General features: G+C 35.1%; 1 protein-coding gene across 3 annotated transcripts in view; it reads right to left on the bottom strand.

The window, feature by feature from the left end:
• Positions 1–24867, bottom strand: part of GLRA3 (glycine receptor alpha 3) — a gene marked incomplete at both ends in the record, with an annotated part of 73911 nt that overhangs the window by 32927 nt on the left and 16117 nt on the right. For all 3 annotated transcript variants that reach the window (XM_083861961.1, XM_083861962.1, XM_083861963.1), the window contains 3 exons: positions 2440–2663; positions 15528–15595; positions 20831–20958. In XM_083861961.1, the coding sequence (XP_083718087.1) occupies positions 2440–2663; positions 15528–15595; positions 20831–20958 (420 nt within the window). The remainder of the gene's footprint in view (positions 1–2439; positions 2664–15527; positions 15596–20830; positions 20959–24867) is intronic.

Raw genomic sequence — 24867 nt, 5'->3', positions numbered from 1 at the left:
TTTTTGTGCTACCAGCAGAATTATTGCTCTGTTCCAGTATTTCAAATCCTTGGCACAAAACTTACCCAAATTTGCAAGAATTTCATAACATATGTCAGCTGGAAATCATGGTGGAAAAGTAGTTTTGTGTGTTATTCTCCTAAAATAAGGTGCTTGAAATGCCAACACAAAGATTTAAAGAAACATTTTATGATATTGATGGTAGACTGAAATATGCCTATAATTTTGAACTGTAGCTGTGCATCAGTGTTAGTTCTAATCCTTCCTGTGAAATTCTTTGCAAATTATAGGCAAAGGAGGTGCTTTTAAATTTTAAATAAATGTAATAATTTATATTTCGAGTAGAACTTCTCTGAGGAACAAGAAAGAAAACTTTATAAGAGATAAAGGCACATATTTTTCCTCCCTGGCCATGCCTAGGTACCCAGTCATCATTCAAGGCTGTGACTCTACCTGCATTAACCAGTTCAGTTGATAGAATGTCCTACAAAAACCTGAGGAGCTTCAGTTCAATTGCTTACACATGAGGCTCTTCCAGCACGGCTGTGCTCTGATCTCCCTCTCCTGAACCCTCTCCTCTGTTTTCGGCACTGGGGCTAAAGGGAACTGGGCAGTAGCTGGCAAGTATGGCTGGATGTTTCCTTTACTTTTTTTTTTCTTTTCTGACCAAACTGCCTTGATTAATTTTTGCTCTAGCTCGTGTTCAGTCAGACAGTGACAGAGCTGCGTAGGGAGAGTTAGAGGAGGGAAGTCAGACCCATCCCTTGTTCCCATGCTGTTAAAAGTAGTTCCAAAGGCAAATTCTGGCCAGTAGGCTGGTAACCCAGCAAGTCATTTCAGAGGCAGCTGGACTTTACTTAGTGCTTCAGTAAATATTTTAGTATCTTATATTAAGTATTCATTGAGTTGGGAACTGTAACCTTTCATTATTTTCTTGTCTGAATTGTTCCAATGTAATTAGGTATGATGAGAAATTAGGAAATGAAAGAAAGAAGCAAATTTAGAAACTTTTTTTTTCTTTTAATATCAGCACACTAGCAGTTAGCATATCTTCCCTTATCAGGTTAACTTACTCAAATCCACATAACTAAACTAGATGCCAATGATATGATTTTAAATCTATTTTAGAAACTGTAATAGTTCTTAAATCAAGGCAAAATAAACTTTCTGGCTTCATAAGAAACAGAGGAGCTACCTGCTTTCAGCACAGTTGATGCTTGCCTTTATAATTTAATATGATAATATTTCTCACATTTTGAGCTTTTCACTGCATTTCATGTGGCCATGAATTTGGTCTGAATTGTACTGAAGCTGCAATCCAAACTTGTTTCAGCTGAGTGGTGGGTTCAGCACTGTGTGCTGTATGTATTTGGAAGGAAAGGGACAAGGCAGGGAGTTATTTGATTAGAGTGGGACAACAGCCAGTGCCTCTTGGGGTGACTCAGACAGTCTGCAGATAATTGATTTACATCTACTTTCTACTTGAATCCTTTTAACCTACTTCAAATCTCTTTCTATTGAAAGAATACATGCTCTGACACTGAAGATTAATTTTGTTCCACTGACACATCCGTGCAAGTCATAAAGTTTTCTCTTTCTCCACTATACAAATTGTTTACAGATTCCTGATGTCTCTTCAAAAAGTCTAATTACACATTAATTCAGTGTTATAAAAGCATGCAAAGCAAAACACTGAGCGGACAATAGTATATTTATTTTGGAAAGAGTAACATTTTGCACAAGTGAGTCACTGCTTCAATACCAAATCTATACCGTGTCTAGTAGGGCATTAGCATATTTTTATGGATGTGTTTCTCATTAGATCAGGTTTTTCAATACAGTGGTAAAATGCCTACTGATGTCTGCATTAAAAGGAAAGCGGTGGGAAGAGAAGTGGGATAATTAGATTTTGTCAATACTTATGATTGCTGCTTTCAGCTTCTTAAAACCTTTTCAAAAATTTACTTTCCAGTTTTCTCTCCATCTCCAGCAGTAAGTGACTAATCTCTAAATGTCATAGTTTCTCAAACAGAACACGTTTTCATGTTGAAGTGCAACTGCAATACCCAGAAAGGGGGAAAGAGAAGTAACATTGGATTGTCATGACATTGGAGGCTACAGACTGTGGAACTCATACATAGGCCAACTCAGATTATAGTACTACACAATTGTTTTTTCTGTGCAGTGTCCTAGTTCCTCTAGGCTCAGTACCGATACTTTAAAATGGGAAAGATACTTTTCTTATTACTTTTACTATGTGCATGCCTAATGAGAGATCGTTTTCTATTTTAATATTAACAATGAATGTTGACAAAATTCTGCATTCAAAACTCACACATAATAGTTCTGCATGACTAGCAACTGAACATATGTTTTAGCAATTCCAAATTATACTTTTGATCTTCTATCTGAAAAAAAATCATTAGATTAGAGACTCACCTGATGGAATAAAGTACATTTCCATTTTTGAAAATCCGCAACAACTTATTATCTGTTGTAACTTCATGAAAGTTGGCACCTTTTTCATTAGCAAAGAACAAGTCAGGTTTCCAAATTGAATCCAGCATGGATGGATCTAAATCTAAAGAGTCATCTGGATATTCACTGTATGCAAGGCGTGGATCATTCCAATTCTGACGGAGAAAGATGTTCACTCGGTAATCCTGAATAAAAGGGAAAACAAGCACAGCTTTATCGAGCATAGGGATTTAGCTTTTATTTCATTTCTTAGCCATGTAATCTCCTGTCCATCTGTGGATGACAAAAGAATTACTCAGCTGAGTGCCAGAATGATACCTATTTACATTAGTGGAGACACAATGGGTAAGAATAAAGATGTATTTCAAGGCAATCAAAAAAAATCCTCAGATAAGGAAATCCAACCTCCATGGTTCATATAATTCCATATAACTCTACCACGATCACAAATTGTCTAGAATTTGAAAGGAGAGGCATAAAAAGAGTTTTATGGTGTTATCTTTTTCTGCTCAAACACGGGCAGGGGGATTTCCACTCCCCTCTTTCTGTCAGTGAGAATCTGTCCCACTGTAAGACAAGTTGAATTAATTTTTTTTTCTCTCTCTAATCCTTATTTGTTTTAGACCCACCACACAGGCTCTCTGTGCCTCAGTTGCCTATTGAACACTGTGTGAGCAGTAACTTGCCATACACCAGTCTGAGGAGGGCACATGTTCCTCCTCTCTTCAAATAGGGTAGAGACCATGTAAGTCTTTATATTTTAAATTATACAGCCTGAGGTATGTCTATTTACTTTACTTTTTTCAGTAGCATATGAAGAGTTTATGGACAGGATTAGTTGCAGATCAAAGGTCTTACATGTGTGAGACAGAACAGGTGAAAAATGCATAGCAGGAAGGCCAAATGAAAAAGGAAAATGGAGAATGACAAATGATGGAATCCTTTCATAATTATGTTAAGTTATTCTGTATATCAGTATGGGTAAAGTTGATTGGTTTGTTTCCAGTTAAGATGAAAAAAATTCCTGGTTAAACTTCTCACTGAAGCAACTGGAGCTATTTTTCATTGTTGTCGCCCTTGAAAACTCCTAATCTATCAAAAGGAAAGAGACTACATTTGACTGCTATTTTATGAAGGACAAGGATTCACCATCTCAGTTTATAATTACATGTTATGAACACAAGGCCTAACTGCTTTAAACAAGTAGAGTTGTTCAATGCCAACACAGACACCAGAAACAAACTGCCTGAATTGATTTGTTATCCTACAAGAGGCTCTGTATTCTCATGTGCTATTTGCCTCCTAATTCAAATGACTCCTAATTCAAATAACTGTAACAGAAAGGTTTCTTGAGGGGAGGGAGAAATCATCATTTCAGTTGTGGTGACTTCCACAGCCCCATCTGTAACCATTGTCTGAACAGCCACTGTACCCTGGCTCTACAGAACAAGAGGGGGACATGGGGCTGCTCTTGCTTCACCAGACTTCAAAACCTGAGCCACAAGGTGAGCCTTCCTGGAGGGTCAGGATACTGTTCATCTGCTTCATAAGGCTCAATAAAATAAAACCTGGAGATCAGGTAATTGCACTTTGCTGTCTATGCCAAGGCTCAGGCCGCTATGGACCTCAGTACTGACATTTTGATTAGTAATTTCCAGCACACGGTAAAATCTGAAACACTTACAGAATATTTTGATTTCTACTTCATTACACTTGTACAGATAGAGCTATATTAACATAACATACAGAATGTAGCTTTATGGAGATTTTTGCGCAAATCCTCAGGACACTAATTTCCTAGCTCTCGCTATTTCTTTAATGCATTTTTCATATACACTGTATATGGAATCCTTATACATCTGAGAGATTCCAAAATATGCCTCTCATTTGAAAGTTGAATATCACCTGCTCTCATAATTTTTGTATGCTGTTATTTGAACCAAGTCGTCAGAACTTAATGCATAAATTACAGAACTCTCACTGTTGCCATTCTAAATATTATTATAATTTTGCCTAATACATACTTCTAAGTGAAATATAGACTTGTTTTTTGTATAATGTAGTCAAATGATTCTTCCTTCACTTGTTTAAACAATAACAAATATTGAACTTGTGGAAAATTTTTTCTTTATATGTTAACTATGATGCTTGTAATGAAAGCTCATTTTCACTGCTGTACAAGAAAAGCTGATGTGTTGCAGAACACATTGATAATTTTAATTTTTACTGCTGAGATTTTCCAAAGTTACTGTCTTGGTGTCTGAAAAGCAAGCAACTTGACATGCTTTTATTGCTGCCTTGACTGGTATAATTAGACAAGATGGCCTATAGCATAACAGTACTTTGTGGTAATAACATCTTTCCATTTTAAATTTATTCACTGTTCTTAAGCACTATGGCTGCACTTTAGGTAATCAATTACTTTGTCCAAATTGATGGAATTTTCTAGTTTTCCTTTACACAGCTGAAAATTACAGACTGGACCAAAATTTTTTCAGCTAATGATTTCAATATGCCTTTGACTAAACTCTTCAGGTACAGAAACTCAAATATTTAAATTGAAGTAAGCCACTCAAATTGTCAAGTCATTTTCCATGCAGGTTACCAATGCCATTGCAAAGTCAAAGTAGAAGAATCTTGAGATTCACACTCACATTTGAGAAATGCAAATATAGTTTTTGTATTCTGAAGGATTGCCTTTTATTTCCTCATGTTTAATAGTCGGAATTCCATCATTACTGAGATTACTTATGGTGCTGCCTTATCTGTTCAAAAGAATATGTAAAAGAAAGTGTAGGGAAGAATGATACATGACTGGACAGGGTAGTCAGTTTTGTGAGAGCAGACATGAGAAGTTGGATTTGTTTAAACTGATATTGTAAAGGACTTGGTGTTATGAACTTATTACTTGATTGCTTTCTGAAAGTATATCAAAGGGGAGAGAGAAAACACTTTAAATCTAAAGACATGAATATCCTTCCTTTAATTTCAATATATTTAGATGGAACTGAGATGGTTCATCTATTTTCTAATGCTAACAAACACTGGTGATATTTTCATTGGTCTTATTTATTATAGCAAATAAAAGTTGGGGGTTTTTTTATTATTACATCTTAGCACTATTATTGGACTACTGTTTAAAGTTCCTGTGTTTGTTCCCAGTACAAGAAGGGAGCTGCTCGATCAAGTCCAGAGGAGGTCACAAAGTTGATAAGAGGGCAGGAAAACCTCTGCTATAAAGACAGGGTGAGAAAGATGGGGCTGTTCAGCCTGGAGAAGAGAAGGTTGAGTGGAGGAATTTTTTCCTGTGAGTGACGAGGCAGTGAAACAGGGCGGTTCTGGATGCTGCAGCCCTGGCAGCATTCAAAGGGAGGTGGGATAAGGCTTTGAGCAATCTGGTCTTGGGGGAGATGTCCTTGCCCATGGCAGGGGGATGGGACTACATGATCTTTAAGTCCATTCCAATCCCTTAACATTCTGTGAATCGATGATTACAAGGCTGAACTGCAGCAAGAGTAGTGCACATATCTATGCTGTTTGGCATGTCAATTAATGAGTGAAAACCAATTGCAACAAGCTCCATGCTCCACCATTAACTGTAACCCATTAATCTGTCAAAGATTTACCATAGCAGCTAGAGAGAAATTAACCATGATTTAAATCAGTTGCTTAGTACTTAGCTTTAATTGACACATTAAATCTGTGTCAGAGTACCAATATTTGACTAATGCCAAACACCCGAGAACATGTTTTTCTGTAGTGAAGAGCTGTAGGGCATTCATTACAAGAAGCAATGCAGATACACTGTTAATTATGATAAAGAGCTTGTCTATGGCACAGAGAATCCTTGGCAATCTATCTCTGGATATTGCCATAGGTGGAATCTCCCTTCCCCGAACTGATTTTGTCAGTGAGTAAAACTAAGGATGTCCTTATTGTTCTGACTCTGAAATTACAGAACCCACAGAGACGCTGAGAGCGACTGCAGTACTGTACCACTCCCTTAGTACAAAGCAACTTTGGGAATTTTCTAGAACCACAGGACCCCTCCCTCAGACAGCAATGTCTTCATGGATATGCCTTAGGAAAATGACTTCTTCTTGCAATTTTTTTTTCTAATCCTCCCAATCCTGCGATTCCACTGTATAAAGAAAAGAATTCGGTTCCACACACAAACACATGGAAAACTTTTCCGTCCGGTCCTGCCTGAAGTCAGTTGTCTAAACACTTTGTGGGTGATTAGGATGTCTAGATTTCAGCTCTTAAAGGCTGAGGATGAGTAAGGCCTGCTCAGTTCCTGGATAAAAGCTCTAATCCTAGTCTAGATTGAAAATCGTGGGTGCTCCCTCTTCCTCCATGAAGTAGGACAGCCCAGTTACATGAGAGGTTTGGTGAGGACTAACTTGCCTCTGATCTCAGGAGGATTTAAAAATTATTTGTGCTATTCAGAAAAGACTGTTGATGAATTTGGATCAACAGCTTCTCTGAGCTGAGTAGACTTTAAGGTTTAATGTTTAATGTTTTTATATTTCTAGGATTTGGGGTGGTTTTAGTTAGGTTTTTTTTTTTATTATTTTTTATTAGTTTTTTGGGGTTTTTGTTTGTTTCTCATACATTTCAGAACTAGTAGATATCCTGATGGATGTTCTGTGAATGGTTCGGTTAAAACTTTATTTCAATTTTGCCTAATTCCTGTCAGATTTTGACACCAGTAACTATCCATCAATACTTATATGGAAGTCAATAGAACTAGAACTCACTGGGCAAAGAGCTGGCCAAAACTGGTACTTCAGCATTGCTACCTGTAATGTCAGACCTCTCAGACTTCCTTACAAAATTAAAATTTAGAGTTCAGCAAATAAATTTGCACACTACTTCTGCACCAAGTGCTCCCCTAGTAGGCCACCTGCCTTCATACCCTTGGATTGTGGAGTGGTATGGCCTCAGTTGGCATTCTGGCTGGCACAGAGGAATGCTTCTTGCTTTATTTTCTTCTGGGAAAAGTCCTACCTCATTTGCCACCCCTACAAATGATGGAGGATGAGAACTTCAGCTACTATAATTCTGTCTTTGCCTTAGAGAAAGTATTGGGTCATTTAGAGGATGCTTATTAGCACAGAGCTATCAGATTCTGTCATTCAAGCCACAGTTAAAAATAGAATATAGCCAGTATTTCTGAGACAGCTTCTTCACTTTTGCCTTACGTACTCCCTTGTCTCTTTTACAAAACATTCAAAATCAGTTGAATTCAACAATGTGCTACAATAGCTACTTAATTTCCATACTTTTTAGGGCTAAAACATTGCACATGGATGGGTTTAGTTTATTTTAGCATTGAATTAATTTTTTGAGTTTATTATCCATAGCACTACTGGAGTTTAGTTTCTGTGCTCACATATAATCATCAGAAGTCAAAGGTAGTTAATATCTAGGATGTTTATTCCTAAAAAGATTATTATAGTACTGACATACCATATAATAATGTTTTTTGTAACTCCTACTGCATGTACTGGAATACTTATTAATTAAAGATTGAATATACTACTCCCATATTTAATGGAAGTTGTGTGTTCTTAAGTCCTAATGCATGACACTAAAATCACATTTTGAAACTTGTTCACCGTAATTACTTCTTTAGGCTTTAGCTCAGGCACTATTAAAATGTTTGCACTTTCAAGCAGTAGTAGAAGGGATTAGATGAAAAACGACATGACAATTACATGAACAAACAACATACACTAAGCCTCTGTCTTCATTTGGTCCTTGCCATGTTCTCATTGGCAAAAGATTCTGTTTTATTTTCTGCAAGCAAATCCCTGAAGAAGTCTTTGCTCTTACAGCAGAAGGTACTTCTTGCTAAGTGAAAAGTTAAGTTTTTCAGAGATTATTCATCTGTTCACATGAATTTGTGGTGCTATATATTCCATTTTGTTATTAATGAATTTTATGCTAGCTCTTTGAATATGACTGGTTTCAATGATAGACTGAATGGGCTAATTTTATAACTCTTTACTGAAAACATGTATTTGAAATCACCCTCTGTTTCATCTCCTCAGAGAAATAGAACAGAATTAGATCAAATACAATTTGGGGAATTCCATACTAAATTTTCTTGATGTTTTCTTGTGTTGGTAGACAAATCCAACATTGTCTAGAACAGGGTAAACAAGGCAAAAAAGGGTAAAGCTAAACTAGAGCAAGGCCAGAAGCAGGGCCTGCTAATTCCTGTCGTCTAAACATCTGCTAAAGTGATGCTATGAGAAGGAATATATTTCTAACTTTAAACAAACTTGATCTGATATGAGTTGACCTTAAATTTACTGATCTGCATGAAATCCAGCAAGAGGCCTATTAGGAAAATCATGCTGTTTTAGCAGTTTTACAATCATAGCAAGGCAACATATAAAATTTTGTGTGTTTGAACTGTACCAGCACTGAGGAGAAAGGGAATAATTTGTTTGTCTATCCAAAGACATCATCTAGTGGCATTAGAAAATCCCTAGGATAGTTTGCCTTTTGGCTGCTGGTTCAAAAAGATGCATGTCACCTGCAATCCTGTGATATGTTCACCTTCCCTGATAACTCTTAGGGTCTTAGGGATTTTTAATGCCAAATTAAATGCGCTTGGGCGATTAAATAAAATTTTAACAGTCACAAACTCCATTCAGTATTGATTTGCTAACCTGTTCCCTTCATAAAGAAGTTAACTTTGTGAACAAGTACACATGGGTGTAGACGAGTAGAAAAGGAGAAAGAAGAAATGTCAATTTTATGGGCCTCCATGAGGTCCATGATGAAAGGGGTAGAAGTAAAGATTATTGATTGAAAATGAATCCTTATTTTAAAATATCTCAAATACCGTAATTTGTAACACTATGGTAATACCAGAACATTAGTCACAGGCACGAATCTAAAACATTTTCTCTACATTTTGCTAAGCTGGGAAATAGTCTTGCATCCTTGTGAGGTTTAGTATAAATATTTAAAAATTGAAGCAAAACTATCCAAAATTAATGAAATAATTACCCAGTATAAAATATAAACATATACATTGAAAACTGTTCTTATATTCGTGTGTAGTATATATATTATATATATTTATATATGATATACATTAACAAGACATGCAAATTATGTATTTAATATAGTCAATTTTCTGAAACCGTAGAGCAGCCACATTCACAAAAATTAGGAAAAATATATTGCAAACAAGGGACCTAATTATGGCTGACTTGAAACATCAAATTTTCAGTATTCTATCCCTTCAATCCTGCCAGGAGTGAAGTAGCTAAACCCTCATTCAGTTTAAATCTTTTGAAAGAAGATAGAGGAACTAAAAAGAAGATTGTGAGAGATCCCACATATTGTAGCTTATAATGTTTGTAGATGGAAAGCAGACTAGAAATCTTCTTTAACTAATCCTGTTATGCCAATAAATTAGCTTGCATGTATTCCTATACATCTACATTTTGCAAATCCTTTAACTGAAAAGGAAACCTGGTGGCTGAAAGATCAGGCAATGTAAAGACTGCTTGGTTTTTAAAGCTGGGAATAAATTCAGATTCTCCAGGAGTGTTTTTGAAGATTATTGTTTTATCATCCAGAACAGGTAAACAAGAAATAATGAATACCTACTTTTTCTCATTTATGTGCGTTCAATATATTTGTTTTTAATTCACCTTCAATATCTTCATGGTTGTAATAATGTTTTAGGTCAGCATCTATTCACACTGCCTCGGTTTCCAGTGAGAAATGCCTTGAGGAGGTGGCTGCCTGTTTCTCTTTTTTTATTTTTTTTTTTAATTTTTTTTTTTTTTTTTGGGAAAGAAAGATATGGTATTAAATTTGCTTCTAGGAAAAATTAATTTTAAAGCCTAGAGGCTTGCAAGTTGGGATCTTTCTGAACTCTGGAGAAGGCTGCAGCTTGTTTGAGCTGAGGTAAAGTTAATTTACTCCAGAGTGGCTGGTGCAGGGCTGTATTTTGATTTGTGCTGAACACAAGGGTGATAATATAGAGGTGTTCTTCTGTTATTGCAGAGCAATGCTTTAACAGAGACAAAACATTTTTTGTTTTTCCAGCTGCTGTGCTGGTGAAGGGGCTGGGGGTGCATGGGAAACTGGGCAGAGACAGAGCTGACATGGCTAACAGCCACTGACCAAGGGGATACACCATACCATGCCGTACCGTACCGTACCATACCATACCAATCGTACCATACCATACCATACCATACCATACCATACCATACCATACCAATCGTACCATACCATACCATACCATACCATACCAATCGTACCATACCATACCAATCATACCATACCGTACCATACCATACCAATCATACCATACCGTACCATACCGTACCATACCGTACCATACCGTACCGTACCATACCATACCATACCATACCATACCATACCATACCATACCATACCATACCATACCATACCATACCATACCATACCATACCATACCATATGGCATCATGCTCAGTGTATATCGGGGGACAAAGGGGTAGGGGGACAAGAAGGAGGAGGGGCATATTCGGAGTGAGGTTGTTTGTCTTCCCAAGTAACTGTTATGTGTGATGGAGCCCTGCTTTCCTGGGAATGTGCCTTTCCTTGTGCTTTCCTGGGAATGGCTGAACACCTGCCTGCCTATGGGAAGCAGTGAATTAATTCCTTGTTTAGCTTTGCTTGTGTGCACAGTTTTTGCTTGCTCTATTAAACCGTCTTGATCCCAGCCCACGAGTTCTCTGACTTTTACCCTTCCAATCAATTCTCTCCCTGATCCCACTGGTGGAGGAGTGAGCGAGTGTTTGTGCAGTACTGGTTTGCTGGCTGGGGTTAAATCATGACAAGAGGGGTTGTTGTTGGCTTTGCAGCACTTTTCAGCCCTGGATGGAATTGTTGAGAAATTCAAAGCCTCTCCTAGCTGAAGCACTAGAGGCAGATGAGCAGAGAAGCCTGTGACCTGGGATTACCTGCAATATGGAGAAAGGGAGGAAGGTGTCAATCTGTAGATCTCTGTCTAGAGACCTGTTGGATGAATCTGAACAGCAGAGTAGCACTTCCTGGGTAAAATGGTTTATTAGAGTCAAATGGAAGTGCTTAGGAGTGAGGGAAGAGAGGATCCAATTCCTGTGCTGTGGTCTGCATATTATGTCTGAGATTCTGAAGTCATAAGGGTTATTTTGTGCAAAAAGAAATCAAACTATCTGAGATATGATGAGGTTTTTTAATTTGTAAATTGGTATTGGGGGGAGGGGGCAGAGGTCTAACACTATTGATATAATAGCAGTAATGACATAGGGAGTGACATGTCAGTAAAAAGTGCATACCAGACCACACACCTTGCTGTGATCATGTTAATTTTTAAAGAAAATTAAAGCCTGAATCACAGACTCATAATACTTCTTGTTCTTCTAGTTTTTAATGACCGTAATTGATAGCATCCTGTGTGTTGTCTATGGAGAAAAGAAAAATACTATGTAAAAACCAGATTCTTACAAACACTTTTGAAAAATTGTATAATTTTACTGTTTAATTTTAAAGTATTATAAAATGGTTTCAAGGTTTTAAATGTATGATTCACAATGTATCTTTGCACTATGGGTATGATGTATAAAAGTCTGAGCAAACAGCTCTTTCATGCTGAGTGATTGCTTTGGCTACTGTAATTAAAAATTCACACCCAGTGTACGCACACCCAGAGAGCAGGAAGGACCAAGTATTCAGAATAGAATGAAGACATGATGGGAGAATGGAGTTCTTAAATGATGCTAAAATCATGCTTTGAAACTTATTCAAATCATGAATTTCAAAGTCATGTAGAATATTTGTACTGGGAACTTTTCTGGGGCATATTTACTAGACTTAAGAAGAGAAATAAGGAACAGTGACAATCCAAAAATCCTTTATTTTCTTAATTCAGGTTCATTTAACAACTATTCTAAAGTCCACTGTCGCTTTTGTTACTGTAAATAGAGTTAACAAATGGCAGGTTCATGCAAAACTGAGGGAAACAGGCTACAGTCTTACAGTGATAGAGGGGATTTATGGACTTATCTCCTACTAGTGTTAATGGGAGTTAAGGAAAAAAATCCACATATATCATGATGAGATTAATTTCCATTGCTTAAATACATATCATGAAGCAACTACACTAAAAATATTTTTTAAACTATTACTTTTGACCTAGTCCTTTGATTTAACAATTTTTTAAATAATGTTTTTACACCGGTATCTGTGTTACAATTTTAGGAAACATCACGAGTGTTACATAATCATAACCCCAAGGGAGTTCATCTTTCATGACTGCAACAAAATAAGAAACTCCATAAAGAGCATGCCTCATATGATGTGAACAGAGCTATGTAGTGATGCCACAATCTTATTTTCACACACTGTGACTGAGTAGAACTCAGCTTGCAAATTAAATATTTTCACAGCTTTTTCTGGGTAATGCTGCAATTGCTATACCAGGATGTAGATTTTTAGGAACAGCCTACCTGATAATTTCAAAATACAAATCAGATGGTTTACAGCAGGGAAAAGAATGCCACCTCTTGCTAAAAGTTGTGATTGGGATAATCACAACTTGTGATAATTGGGAAGGAAGGAAGGGAGGGAGGGAGGGAGGGAAGGGAAGGACAAGGCTCGATGTATTCATTCGGAATCCTTTAAAGCTGGTAGATTATATCAATACCTCATTATCAGCTGGTAGTTTTAAATACAAGGTATCAGTGGCCAGGTTTTATTTTGCACTTGTTGCTTACTTAACCTGCTCTGTTTACAGTTTAGAAAAAGAAATATTTATCAAGAATTTAAAAGTCCTTTCTGAGTCTAAAAATTGGTTCTAATGAGTTAAGACAAAGGTACCTGAAATATAAGGAGTACAGTAAATTCAGTTGATAAAACAGTGAAAATTGAAGACATGCTGAACTGCAGTGAGTTGACTTTTATTAAACCATACAGAAATTCAGTTTGTGAAATAATGCAAGATTGTTTTCATTTTCTTTTAAAGATAGAAAGATTTTCATGTTTTTTAGAAGTTCACCATCAGTGTTAGGGAGAAGAAAAGCTAATAAACCACACAATCGAAAGTCCTATCTAAACAAAAACATTTGTTCTTCTGCAAAGAAAGATTTGAGTCTTTGAGAGGTCATCAGCAGCTGACAATAGGGAGAAGTCTGATTTGAGCTACATCAGTGAATACATTATTGACACAAGAGAAGCATCATGAAGGTCCAGGTTGTGCCTAAATGCCCAGTTTTTTTTGAATGCATAAAAACAAGAGAATGAAAAACTTTGTGATTCTGACCAGGTTTGGTATTCTCTGTAACATGTTACGTTACCTGGAACTATTTGTTAGAGACCAGGTTGCTGTCTACCTTTACTGTTTTAATTTGCTTTTGAGGTAACACAGAGCAGAATGTAGTTTCATTATAAAATAGAAATATTGTACTAACTTAACTAAGTTGCACTGAAAGGAAATGTTTATAATTCTCTGGTTTTGGAGGAAAAATACACTTGAGGTGTAAATTTGATCATCCTCTTCCCAAACTCAGGACAATTTTTCATGTTAACAACTCCAGTTTTGTATATATCCTTTCTATAGCAATTGCGTGGCTGTGTCCTTGCACTTTACTGACCTTGTCTCCTCTTTTGGACCAGATTCATTCATGTAGACATTAGGAAGTAACTGTGGAACACTATTCTAATCATGTGGCTATTGCTTAATCCTCTGATTGAACCTGAATAAATCTCTCTGGATGCCCTGTCAATCTGTTTGAGATTTGCAATCTGGAAAGGCCCCCAAATACAAATTAAAGTCATTTTCTATCTGAAAAAAAACCTCATCTACCTCTCTCAGTAGCATCTACTCCTTCATTCCAAGGGAGGTAAAGAACAGGCAGTTGTTAATGCCACTTGGAGATAGGTCGCATAAATATTTGACTATATGAATTTTTCTTATTTTTTTCCTAACTTCAGGTCCTTGGTTACGTTAAGGTTTTTTGATAGTATTTTCTTTGTTTGTGTTGGGTTTTTTTTACTACATCAGCTCAGTTCTGTCATTCCAGGATGTGTACATCCTGACCCCCGAAATTGTTGGATTTTCTATATTTGGATCTTACAAACTCTCACAATTTTTCTATTATCACTCTGTATTTTAACCCTCTCTGCCTCAAAATTATTATTTAACTGTTTTCAAAGAGGTGTTTTTAACTTTCTTCAAAAAAATGTGAAATGCTTGTAGAGAGATGGAATGCCAGTATCTTCCCTCACTAAATTTTAGTGATTATATTTGTACTCTAAGTTACAAGTATATTTCTCACCTTTTGGTGTGAAATCCTGGAGGTTTTCATAAATTCACATTTCAATATCTAGTTTTACTACCTTTACTTTTTTTTTTTTTTTTTTTTTTTTTTTTTTTTTTTTTTTTTTTTGGGGGGGGTGGGGTGGGTGTGTGTGTGTGTTAAAAATCTCATTTTTTGGTAGTGTATCATCTATCTTTCTTTAGTAGAAAAAGTTCAATTCTATGTACAAAAGCATGAAATCCACTTCTTTTTATTCCAAATCTTACATACCAGTTAATATTATTCTATTATTTCAGTGTGCTAACTCTATGGAAGAAGGACTTTTTTAAAATAAAGTATACACCTCTGTATGCACTGTATATGATATTAAAAATATTATTAACAAAGTGGCTTAATGAATTAGCACTTTTGAGGTTAGAAAGGTGGAACATTATAGAAACTAATATCTGTCTGATAATTATTTCATTGCAACTGTCAAATAAAAATTAGGGAGAAATTATTTAAAAAACCCTTTTACCCTTGGCTTTACTTTTACTCGTGTGTGATGGTGTAAAGATGAATTTTTTTTTCAGAAAAAATCAATTGCCAAATTAGGAATTCTCACTTTCCATTCTCAGGGGTGGATTTTCTTTGCTTAGTTGCAGGTGAAGAAAAGCCCTAGCTAGCTTTAGAGCTCACGGAACATATTTAACTTGAACTTCAAACATTGACTGAGTTAAAATACCTTACCATGGTTGTCTCTGCAATGGATCCAAAGCTGTTTATAAATATGTTGCATGTGACATTAACTGGAGGACCTGCAAAAGAGAAAAAAAACCCACCAGTCCCTGTTCCAGAATTATTGCTTATTGGTTGATTATTCACCATAAACCATTCAGGAGCAATATTTACTGAATTTGGAAGAAATAATGCTACATTCACAACTAATTTAATGCACAATTAAATTGAATGGTTTCTAATAATTTTCCTTTGAATTTTTCTCAAAGGTACACTACGTATCTGGCCAGCTTTAGCAATTAAAAAACCCACAGTAACAAAGTTCAGTATAAACCTGCACACATACTTCTAAGCAAAAAAGAAAAAAATAACATCCCATTTGAAATATGTAGTAAAAATATTTGCTGTGTATTTCAGTGAGAAGGCATGTCACTTCTCACAGCAATTAGAGGGAAAAGTGACTTTCTTCACTCAAGGCAGCTTCTGCCTTCAATGTTATCTGTCATCGCTGGGAAAAGAAATGCATTATTGCTGCTCTTATCTCTACTGCTTACAGGAAAGTAATTTAGATTCTATTCCCGTTTCTCTTAAAACCACAAAATGTTTAAGACTTCATTTATAACTGAATTCTTTGTTACCACAGGTCCTCAGTCAACTCTTGTTTTGTCTTATCTTGCATTTTGAAGTCTCAGTAGTGGCAGGGCAGTCATTATGATAACTGAACAATGAATTGCCTCTTCATGGAAAAGAGTTTAATTTTCTAGAAGTCTCTTTAAAAATGTCATTGTGGAAAAGCATGCTAATTTTTCCATTATTCCTTATCAGTTTCAGGCCATGTCTAATAGAAACAAGGTTTTTCCACCTCAAGTGGTGGTTTTTTTTTTTTTTTTTTTTTTTGTTTGTTTGTTTGTTTTTTTTTTTTTTTTTTTTTTTGTTTTTTTTTTTTGTTTTTTTTTTTGTTACCTTCCTACAACTCAATATTCTTATATCAAAATAAACCAGTTTATCAGTGGAGAACCTGGATTATTTTTGTACTTGTAAGCAGCCTGTTGATGAGAGGTCTGTATCTGGAATACCAAGACTGGTTTTATAATCCTTTATGTAATCTCTTTTTTAGTATCACTGAAGAAAGAAACTGCTCTGCTACTACTGGTGGTTTGCAACTAGCAATATCTAACATGACCAATAAATTTCACATTAAATACCTGAAGAATCTGAATGTCCATTAAACATTTTGCCAATATGACAGAACTTGGAACATCCAGCTTTCTTTCTTGACAGCAAAAATTGTTTTGTGCAGCAATTCTAACAAACCACTTCTATACATCAACCTTTGCAATACACAAAACTACACCTCTGGAGCAGAATTATCAGGTAAGGAGGTAGCACTTGCAGTCACTCTGGTGCACAGTTCATTATTTAGAGTTGTTGAGTATGTCCAGTACTTCTGAGAATTCAGTAAAAGTTTTACATTAAAAGCTCAACTCTTGAAAAGGATCAAGGAAAAAAAGAAAAGCAGGGACGATGAATGAAGCCAGTCACTAAAAATTATCAAGGAGAAAACTGTGATTCTTGCCCATGTTAGTAATTTGTTTACAAGGCAGCTTTTCTTTCTAAGGCTTCCATGTTGTTGCACCTGCCATCTTTTCAAATTTGATGTGACACCATCTTGTTTAAAATAGGAAAATACTTTAAAATATGAGTTTGCTTTATCAACATAGTTGCTTTTATTAAGAAAAAGCTCTAAACCACTACAGTGCTGATGCCTAATTTCAAATTACAATAAAATAGTTAATAGCTAGTTAAAAGGAGCACAAAAGTAGAAGCTAAAAGTAGCCTGCAAACGTTTTAGAGTTAACTCAAAGACAGTGTGCTGAAAGTAAAAATGAACTTTCCAAAACATGGTCAAAAAGAATGACGAATGAGAAGCTGGAAAAGCTGGAAATCATATTTTAACACAGGAATTCAGGCAAGTTGAACATAGATTAAAGAGAGGCACAAAAGAAATAGAGCTAAAACTCCGTAGAGACAGAAAAGCTCACAATGATCTCTATCTACAAGGCATTAAAAATAGAATCCTGCCAAGATCTGAAAGCTGAAAGAAGATGATTAAGGTATAAAAGTATCCATGGAAGTGAAGAAGGTCAGAGCAGAAATACCAGATGAAGTCTTTGTGGCAGCATTTGTCTCCAGTTGCCGGCTGTCTCAAACACTAGAGCCATTCTGCTGGAATTTTATACGAGGACTGTAGAAGACATTTCAGACCAAGTGAATAGGAACAAACTGACCAGCTGAGGTGATATAAATCCAGATGTTATAAAAATATGTGCAGAATTGTGGAAATACAATTCACTGTGAGCCAGCTATCACCTGTGTCAATTTTGTAAGCAGTGGAAATATGCACCATGTCCAACAAGTATAACTTGAATTTAAAAAAAAAAAGCCAAAGTTTCAGGTGTAATGGTGGGGAACAGGAACATGAACTTTATCCCTGCAAACCTTACCTCTGTACCAGCCAAACTGGTAGAAATGATGAGAACTTTTATAATTAAGAGATACAGATTAATATTAAACATAAACACATTACATATCCTAATATATTTATATATTAGGGAGAAAGATGTCAAAAAGTCAAAAAGGATCAAAAATTCTATGAAAAGCTGCCACACAAAACCAGTTTAAGTAGAAGAGGACCCTTCATACTGGAAAAGGTGTACAACAGGCAGTAATCTGCAAATATACAAATTTATAAAGATCAAAAGGAAGTAATACATCTCTGTGTCTTAGTATGTAACATGGTATTAAAATCAGTAAAACAATCAACAAACTTAAAGCAAACAAAAAAACACCCACCTTTTAATATTACAAACCACAAAGGTTTTATTGCCAGAAAATAATGTAAAGACCAAAAATATAAACAATTTCCAGAAAGGATCAGGAGAACATACGTAACTAATTTTTTTTTTCAATTAAGTCCTGGCTTTCAAAGCTTCTAAACTAATGGTTGCTGAAAAATCTTTTCCTTTGCATTTTCCTATGTAAATGCTCAATTTTTTACTTTAATATTCAAATTTTTTACACCTAGTTTACATAACTGTGTTCAAATTTGAAAGGCAAAGAAGTATTTTCCATATTTGCAGGAATGGATACCGTCTGCAATGTGGACACTGAGTAAGAAAAGCAGATTGCTGTAGGTTTGATGTGACAAATTTTTAAAAAAAATGCAACTGGAACAAAGCTTTTACAAAGATTCTCAATATCCTGTTGTATTCCATAGCTGAATAAATATCCTGTCTTCTCTATTAATTTTTTTAACAAGAACTTATATGCAGTATTCCATATCCAAAAGCAGAGCACATAGACAAAATATATAATTTTGTCTTCTTGACCAAGATTAATTATGAATAAAATTGGCCATTAAAAATCTTGTCTGCATAGGAATTTTACTGGAACAAAAAATGATTTAAAATTAATGTCTCAGTATCTTATTAATACTTATCCTCTTTTTTTTAAAACTACCAGTTTAAAACCTCAAAAAGGCATTAAGCCCCAGCATTTGTAGGAGTAATAAAACTAACCAAAAAGTGGCAAAGTCACTTAAGGAGATACTTATTCTTTGTGGTAGCTCTGAATCATTCTGGGCAGATCTGTTCAAACTGCACAGCTGTCCAGAAAATTTAGAATGTGCACTTTTTGAAAAGGAACAACGTCAAATTAGGTTTTGTCTCTTTGAGTTTCAATAGTTACAAAACAAGGCTCTAAATCCTTTGAATTATACTTTCAAGAAGGACTGCATTTAATTTCATAATCTCTAAACTATCTGCCTTCATTGTTGCCTCATCAGAAGATTGTGAATGGGCGCTGTCCATGACAAACTACAAAATCCAATCCCCAAATCATACAGAGATGTGTTTGAATTTCCAGTGCATGTTTACAATTTCCTGGGAAATATCAGCATCACTAATTTAAAAAGAGCAAAGCATTTCCAGCTGCAGTAAATCCTGGGTAATAAGTTTATATATACACAACCAAGTGTATATGGTTTGCTGATGAGGAAGTAATCTGACAAATCTCTTACATGGTCCTTATGAATCACACTGGGCAAATTCTGGTAAAACCAGCACAGAGCAGTGGCTTTAAAGTCAAAACCACTTAAGTTTCTGGAACTTGGAGATGTCAAAAAATTATAACATTTCTTGCTGAATAAGAATTAAGATGGAAAGGCAGTGACAGATGACTTGGAGGAGAAAGCACTGCCAGCTTGAAGGAAAATTTTTGTAGTAAACATGGAGTAAAGTCTTATAGTGAAATATTAGAGCTAAGAGAATATCTTGGACTCAAGAAGATTGGCATAAGAGAAAGCAACTAAGGCAAGGTAAGATTAATATAATTTTTAATCACAATATGTTTATTCTTTCAAAACATTATTTATATTCTGGCCAATTTAAAGACTGATACCTTGTTTAAAGGTTCAGTAATAGAGTTAAATATGGTTCCACTATAATATTGGAACTGCTTGTTTTCCAAAAAAAGAATAGTCAAATTTACCTAAATTTCCCAGACTACAAAAGTTAGAATGGATGGCATTTTTCTGTATGATATTTTGCATATTCATATAAAAATATGATTTTTGTAATCCTTCATTAAATACTCTAACATGCCTGAGTCTGGATAATTTTCTAAGACCCTCAGAAGACATAGACATTCTATTTGCAAACTTTGCTGTTTCAGTCTTTGAATCTGCTTTGTCCATGTATTGAGAACTTGTAATTTCAGTGAGAAATGGGAACAGGGAAAAGAACAAGATGAAAGATGGCCCTTTTGGCATTTCAAGGCACAAATGGGGCCCAGGAGTGAGGAATATAATTTGGTGGTGGAATTGGTAACTAAGATAAGCTGCCTTGAGTTTGATGGTCATTGTCATTTGCACACTCTTTAGAACCAGACAGATACAATGATTTGGCCGATCTTTCACAGAACTTGCTTTCCATAGTGTTTCATGCTATGGCAATCCAAGGTGGGAATCTGAATCCATCAGTAAGCATTTCAGGAAAGGAAAGAAACTAACAAACCATATTAGACAACACAAATCTAAGGATAAGGTATATTTCTGAAAGGCCTGCAATGTGAAAGTGGCAGGTGTAGTGTACATTGCCACTGAAATGAGCTGCCATGCACACAAAAGAAAGGCAAAAGAAGGCACTTCTTTTTTCAGTGAATGTACTTCTTAGTTTTCATATTTGTTTCAGAAATTGCATTTTTGTGAGCAGTAATACTTACATACTAAAAACCTGAAAGTTTAGTTTTGAAATTACCTTTGAAATTTGGTCTGATCCTCGCATCATAGCCTGACATCCTGCCCATCAGCTTGTCCAGGAAATCGGATGGCGACATGGGCATGCTACGGGATCTTGCACTGTCTGTTTCCTTTGTGGCTACCAAGCTAACAGCAAGGAAAAACAAACAAACAAACAATTGTTAGAAGTTTTGTTAGCAAGACATTGATTTTATTTAGTCAATCATAGTTCATTTTTGTAGGAACAGAAAAACAGGAAAGCTAAGACAGTCTTTCAAGCTATTTAATGCTTCAAAAACAGAAGTAGCAAAGAAATTGAAAGAGTAAGTTCTTTCTGTATCTGTCATTTAATACAAAAATTTTATTCTGCTATGCTGTACAGGTATAGATTACTTCTTCCTCAGAACTTCTGAAGATTAATAACACTTTCAGTCAGGAGTAATTAATATAATTATCACGGAGTTAAATAACGCCATCTACAGAAGTAGCTCTGTATGTGGAATGTCATATTTTGGAGTCTGTTCTGAGAATGATCTATTTTATGTGGGTGTGCTGTGATAGGAGCCTGGTTTAGAAAAAAACAAAAAGTACTAAGGATCTTGACTAGAATAGTATTTCTATCATCAATTTTTGTTCTATGTTGACATGTAACTATAATAAAACAGATCAGTCTCTTGGCAGAGGGTTTTCGTTAACATTGTCTTAGAGTTTCATTTTCTGTTAAAACAAAAGTGACTGCTACAGTGGGTTAAAAAAACCCTAACAAGTTACTGAAGAAACTATTTTAGGACAAACTTTTCTTCCAGGGCCACACGACAAATGTCATCTCCTATAGTTTCTTCTTCATATGGATGCAGAATTCCCATTGACATTCTAAAGTGTGCTCTGCACATGCCAAGGGAGCAGAGCAGTGACACTGTGATCAGCCATGGGACCCAAAGGAAAAGTCTTTGTTTTGTGGAACAACTCTTACCTGAGTGCTGTCTAACGCAGCAGAAAAATAAAACAGTCAGAAAATACATAAATTTTTAGTAACATTGTGATACATGGTGCATTTGAAACCATTTGTGGCTTTTGGAGTCTCAAAAAAAGATAAAGAGCTTTGCATATTTGTGCTGAATTAAAGTCAAAAATCTGTTACAGAAGGACTTAAATTTCTTTCACTTACCCAAATCTTTGTCTCTGTATCAATTCAGTCTTTTAGAACTATTTAAATATGTTTTTGTTTAGATGTAAACACAAGGAATAATGTAAACCCTTTATGAATTTTCTGACTTATAAAAAATTTTAAACTATGCTTCTTAGCACTTCTGAGCAATGGATGGAACATCAAAATGGAAAAATTCCATACAGGTATGTATGGATGGATAGGCCATGTGGAACACAGACTGAGAATATAATTTCTTTCTTTTCAAGACTCTTTTACTCAGGATGTTAAAAGTAACAGTTTTATAGAAACTTCCATTTAGAAAGTCTGCTAAAATTTTTGTCTTCGAGTTTGAAATTTGGATTTATTATCTTAAATAAAAACAGATTTCATTTTTATCCTTGAGAGTTATAAATTTGGGCACACGTAGAATATGAACATAGAAGACTCTAGAATGCTATGGATTGCTCATATTTCAATTAAAAATGGAAATTAAGTCTTTTAGTGGTAATATTAAGCCAGAAAGTTAAACTTTATTCTTGAGTTTATTTGCTTAGCTAGTGTTTATTTAATTCTATGAATAAGTTGATTTGTATATTCTTAAATTGTTCATAAATTGATAAATTGTTGGGTATTTCTAAATTGTTTTGAATATTTTGGTATCTCTTTCACTAAAAAATGTTTCTTTACTCTCCTTCAGCAGCTAACACAGTTCTTTATTTCTTTCCATAGCTGCAGAATGTATTTCCATTTTCGAGAAAGTAAGTATTCAACATATTCTTTTTATAGTTCAGTTTGAAATTATACTATTGCCATAATATTCATTATCAATCATTCTGAATGGATCTGATTCATCACATTATTGCAACTTGTAGTGATTAATGTTTCTGTAAAACATCCCTAATGTCTATAAAGCAAATAAAATACAAGAGTCAGATTCCCCTTTGTTGGGTATTATCCATTGGAAGGCAGGAGAATTGAATTACTGTGTGTATACACTTAGGATATACACTTAAACACTTAGATTTCTTTCTACTAGTCTTCTATAAGGAATTTATATTTCTATTCTGTAGGAATATAAAATTTCTACACTACAGGATATACAATGCTATATTTTTATTCTTAGTATGCATAAATTATCCAGAACACAAATACAGAAAGGCCCATTGTTAGCTTGAATATCATTTTCTGGAAGGGAAGAATTTTTTTCTTTACTTTTTTTACTTCACTGAACTTTTTGTAAATCTTTTCATGTTGTACTTGCAGTTCTTGCTTTGCCATGGAATAAAGCACTTTGAAACTGAGGTAATGATTTCTGACTAGGAAAAATAGTAATTGCTGTGACTGTGGATTTTCTCAGTGACATTGACTATTTCAAATGTATTCACATTTTTATATGATAGCATCATTAATATTTGCTTTCATTAATCAATTTTAAGTCTCAGAATATCTTGAATAATTTAGTGCCTGTTTATGAAAAGAATACATTCAGCGTAATTAATACATTTTGCATAAACAAAAGTCAGCTGTAATTTGTAGCTAAATATTTCTTCAAGGAATGTTTTCCCTTTTACTAAGCTTGGGATGTAATGAGTAAAATCTGGTTGAGTTCTGCAGAATTCTGCCCTTCTGATTTAACTTTTATTGAAAATATGTATTTCAAGAATACTGTTGGAAAAATAAAACTTTCATCAATCAAAGCTGGCATATGGAATACTTGCAGAGTTAAAAAGGAGCTATACTTGATAAAGTAGTAAAATCCAAGTAAAACTGTGGATTTTAGAAAGGGATCTGTTTCCAGATTAATTTAAAAAATTACTCTGCATGGTAAGGGCTCTTCAGTTTTATTGCACACTGTCTCTGAAAGCCAGGCCCCTGGTTAAGGGGTTAGAGGAGGTACACTCCTTTCATGGACTAAGAATTGAGCTTCTGTTAGCGTTAATAATGCACAGAGCTTTGTCCTTGATACACAACTATTGCATAAGTCCAGGAATGGTTTGCGTGCCTCCAGAGGGAATTCATTCTGACCTGTCACAGCTCTTTAAAGAGTCTGGACATGCATTTTCTATGAGGCAGGATTATAAGAATTTAATATCAGCAAGAATTTCAATATCAGCAAGGTACGATGGACCTGTGCTGAGCATAAAGTCATTATGTGACTTTAATTACTGAGAAAGAAAGCTGTAAACTCTTTTCAGAGGTAGAAACTTCCCATTTCTGAAGTCTTTTACTGGAGAGAGATTATAACCTCACAGTCTTCTGGTCTGTTCATATTTTATAGAGAAAAGTTACCAACAAGAATTCTCTCGCTGACAGTGATTCTGAGTTGCCATGTGAGCTATTGGCAAATATTACTAACAGTTATAAGGATTGATACCGTTTTCCAGTTTCAGACTTAGAACAGTACTTGACTTCAATTTCCTGGATGTATCCTGAACATTTTATAATGTAAATTAAGCCTTCAGAAGCAATCAAAAACAAATTTGATAACTGAAGTTTTGGACAAGAATGAAGAAAAAAAAAAGAAAATTAAATGAAAAGATGCATTCAAAAATTATTTCTGACCAGACAAATTTGCACCATCAAAATGTAGGCTAAGAATTTTTGTTTCAAATAAGTTGTCACACAAAACCAGATGATCAGAAAATTAGAATCACAAGGCCTATAATTACTCCTATCTCTGGTCTATTCTGTCCATTAACTTATTTTTTCACCTAAAATCTGAGCACAAATGAACTTTGCATAAATGCCTTGAAGCCTTATCAAGTTGGAATTTCAATCACTGAGAGAGGAAACTCCTAAATCACAGGTGCTTTACCTACAAAAAGTCATATTTGAACCAGAAACTGTTAGGTCAAGCTGAAGACATTTCAAGTGGGATATAAATGTTAGAGAGTAAGAAGCAGCCT

Source organism: Zosterops lateralis, assembly GCF_965231275.1.
Source record: "Zosterops lateralis genome assembly, chromosome: 5".
Taxonomy (NCBI): Eukaryota; Metazoa; Chordata; class Aves; order Passeriformes; family Zosteropidae; genus Zosterops; species Zosterops lateralis.
The sequence above is the reverse complement of the archived record's forward strand: the minus strand, read 5'-3'. Positions and strand labels throughout refer to the sequence as shown.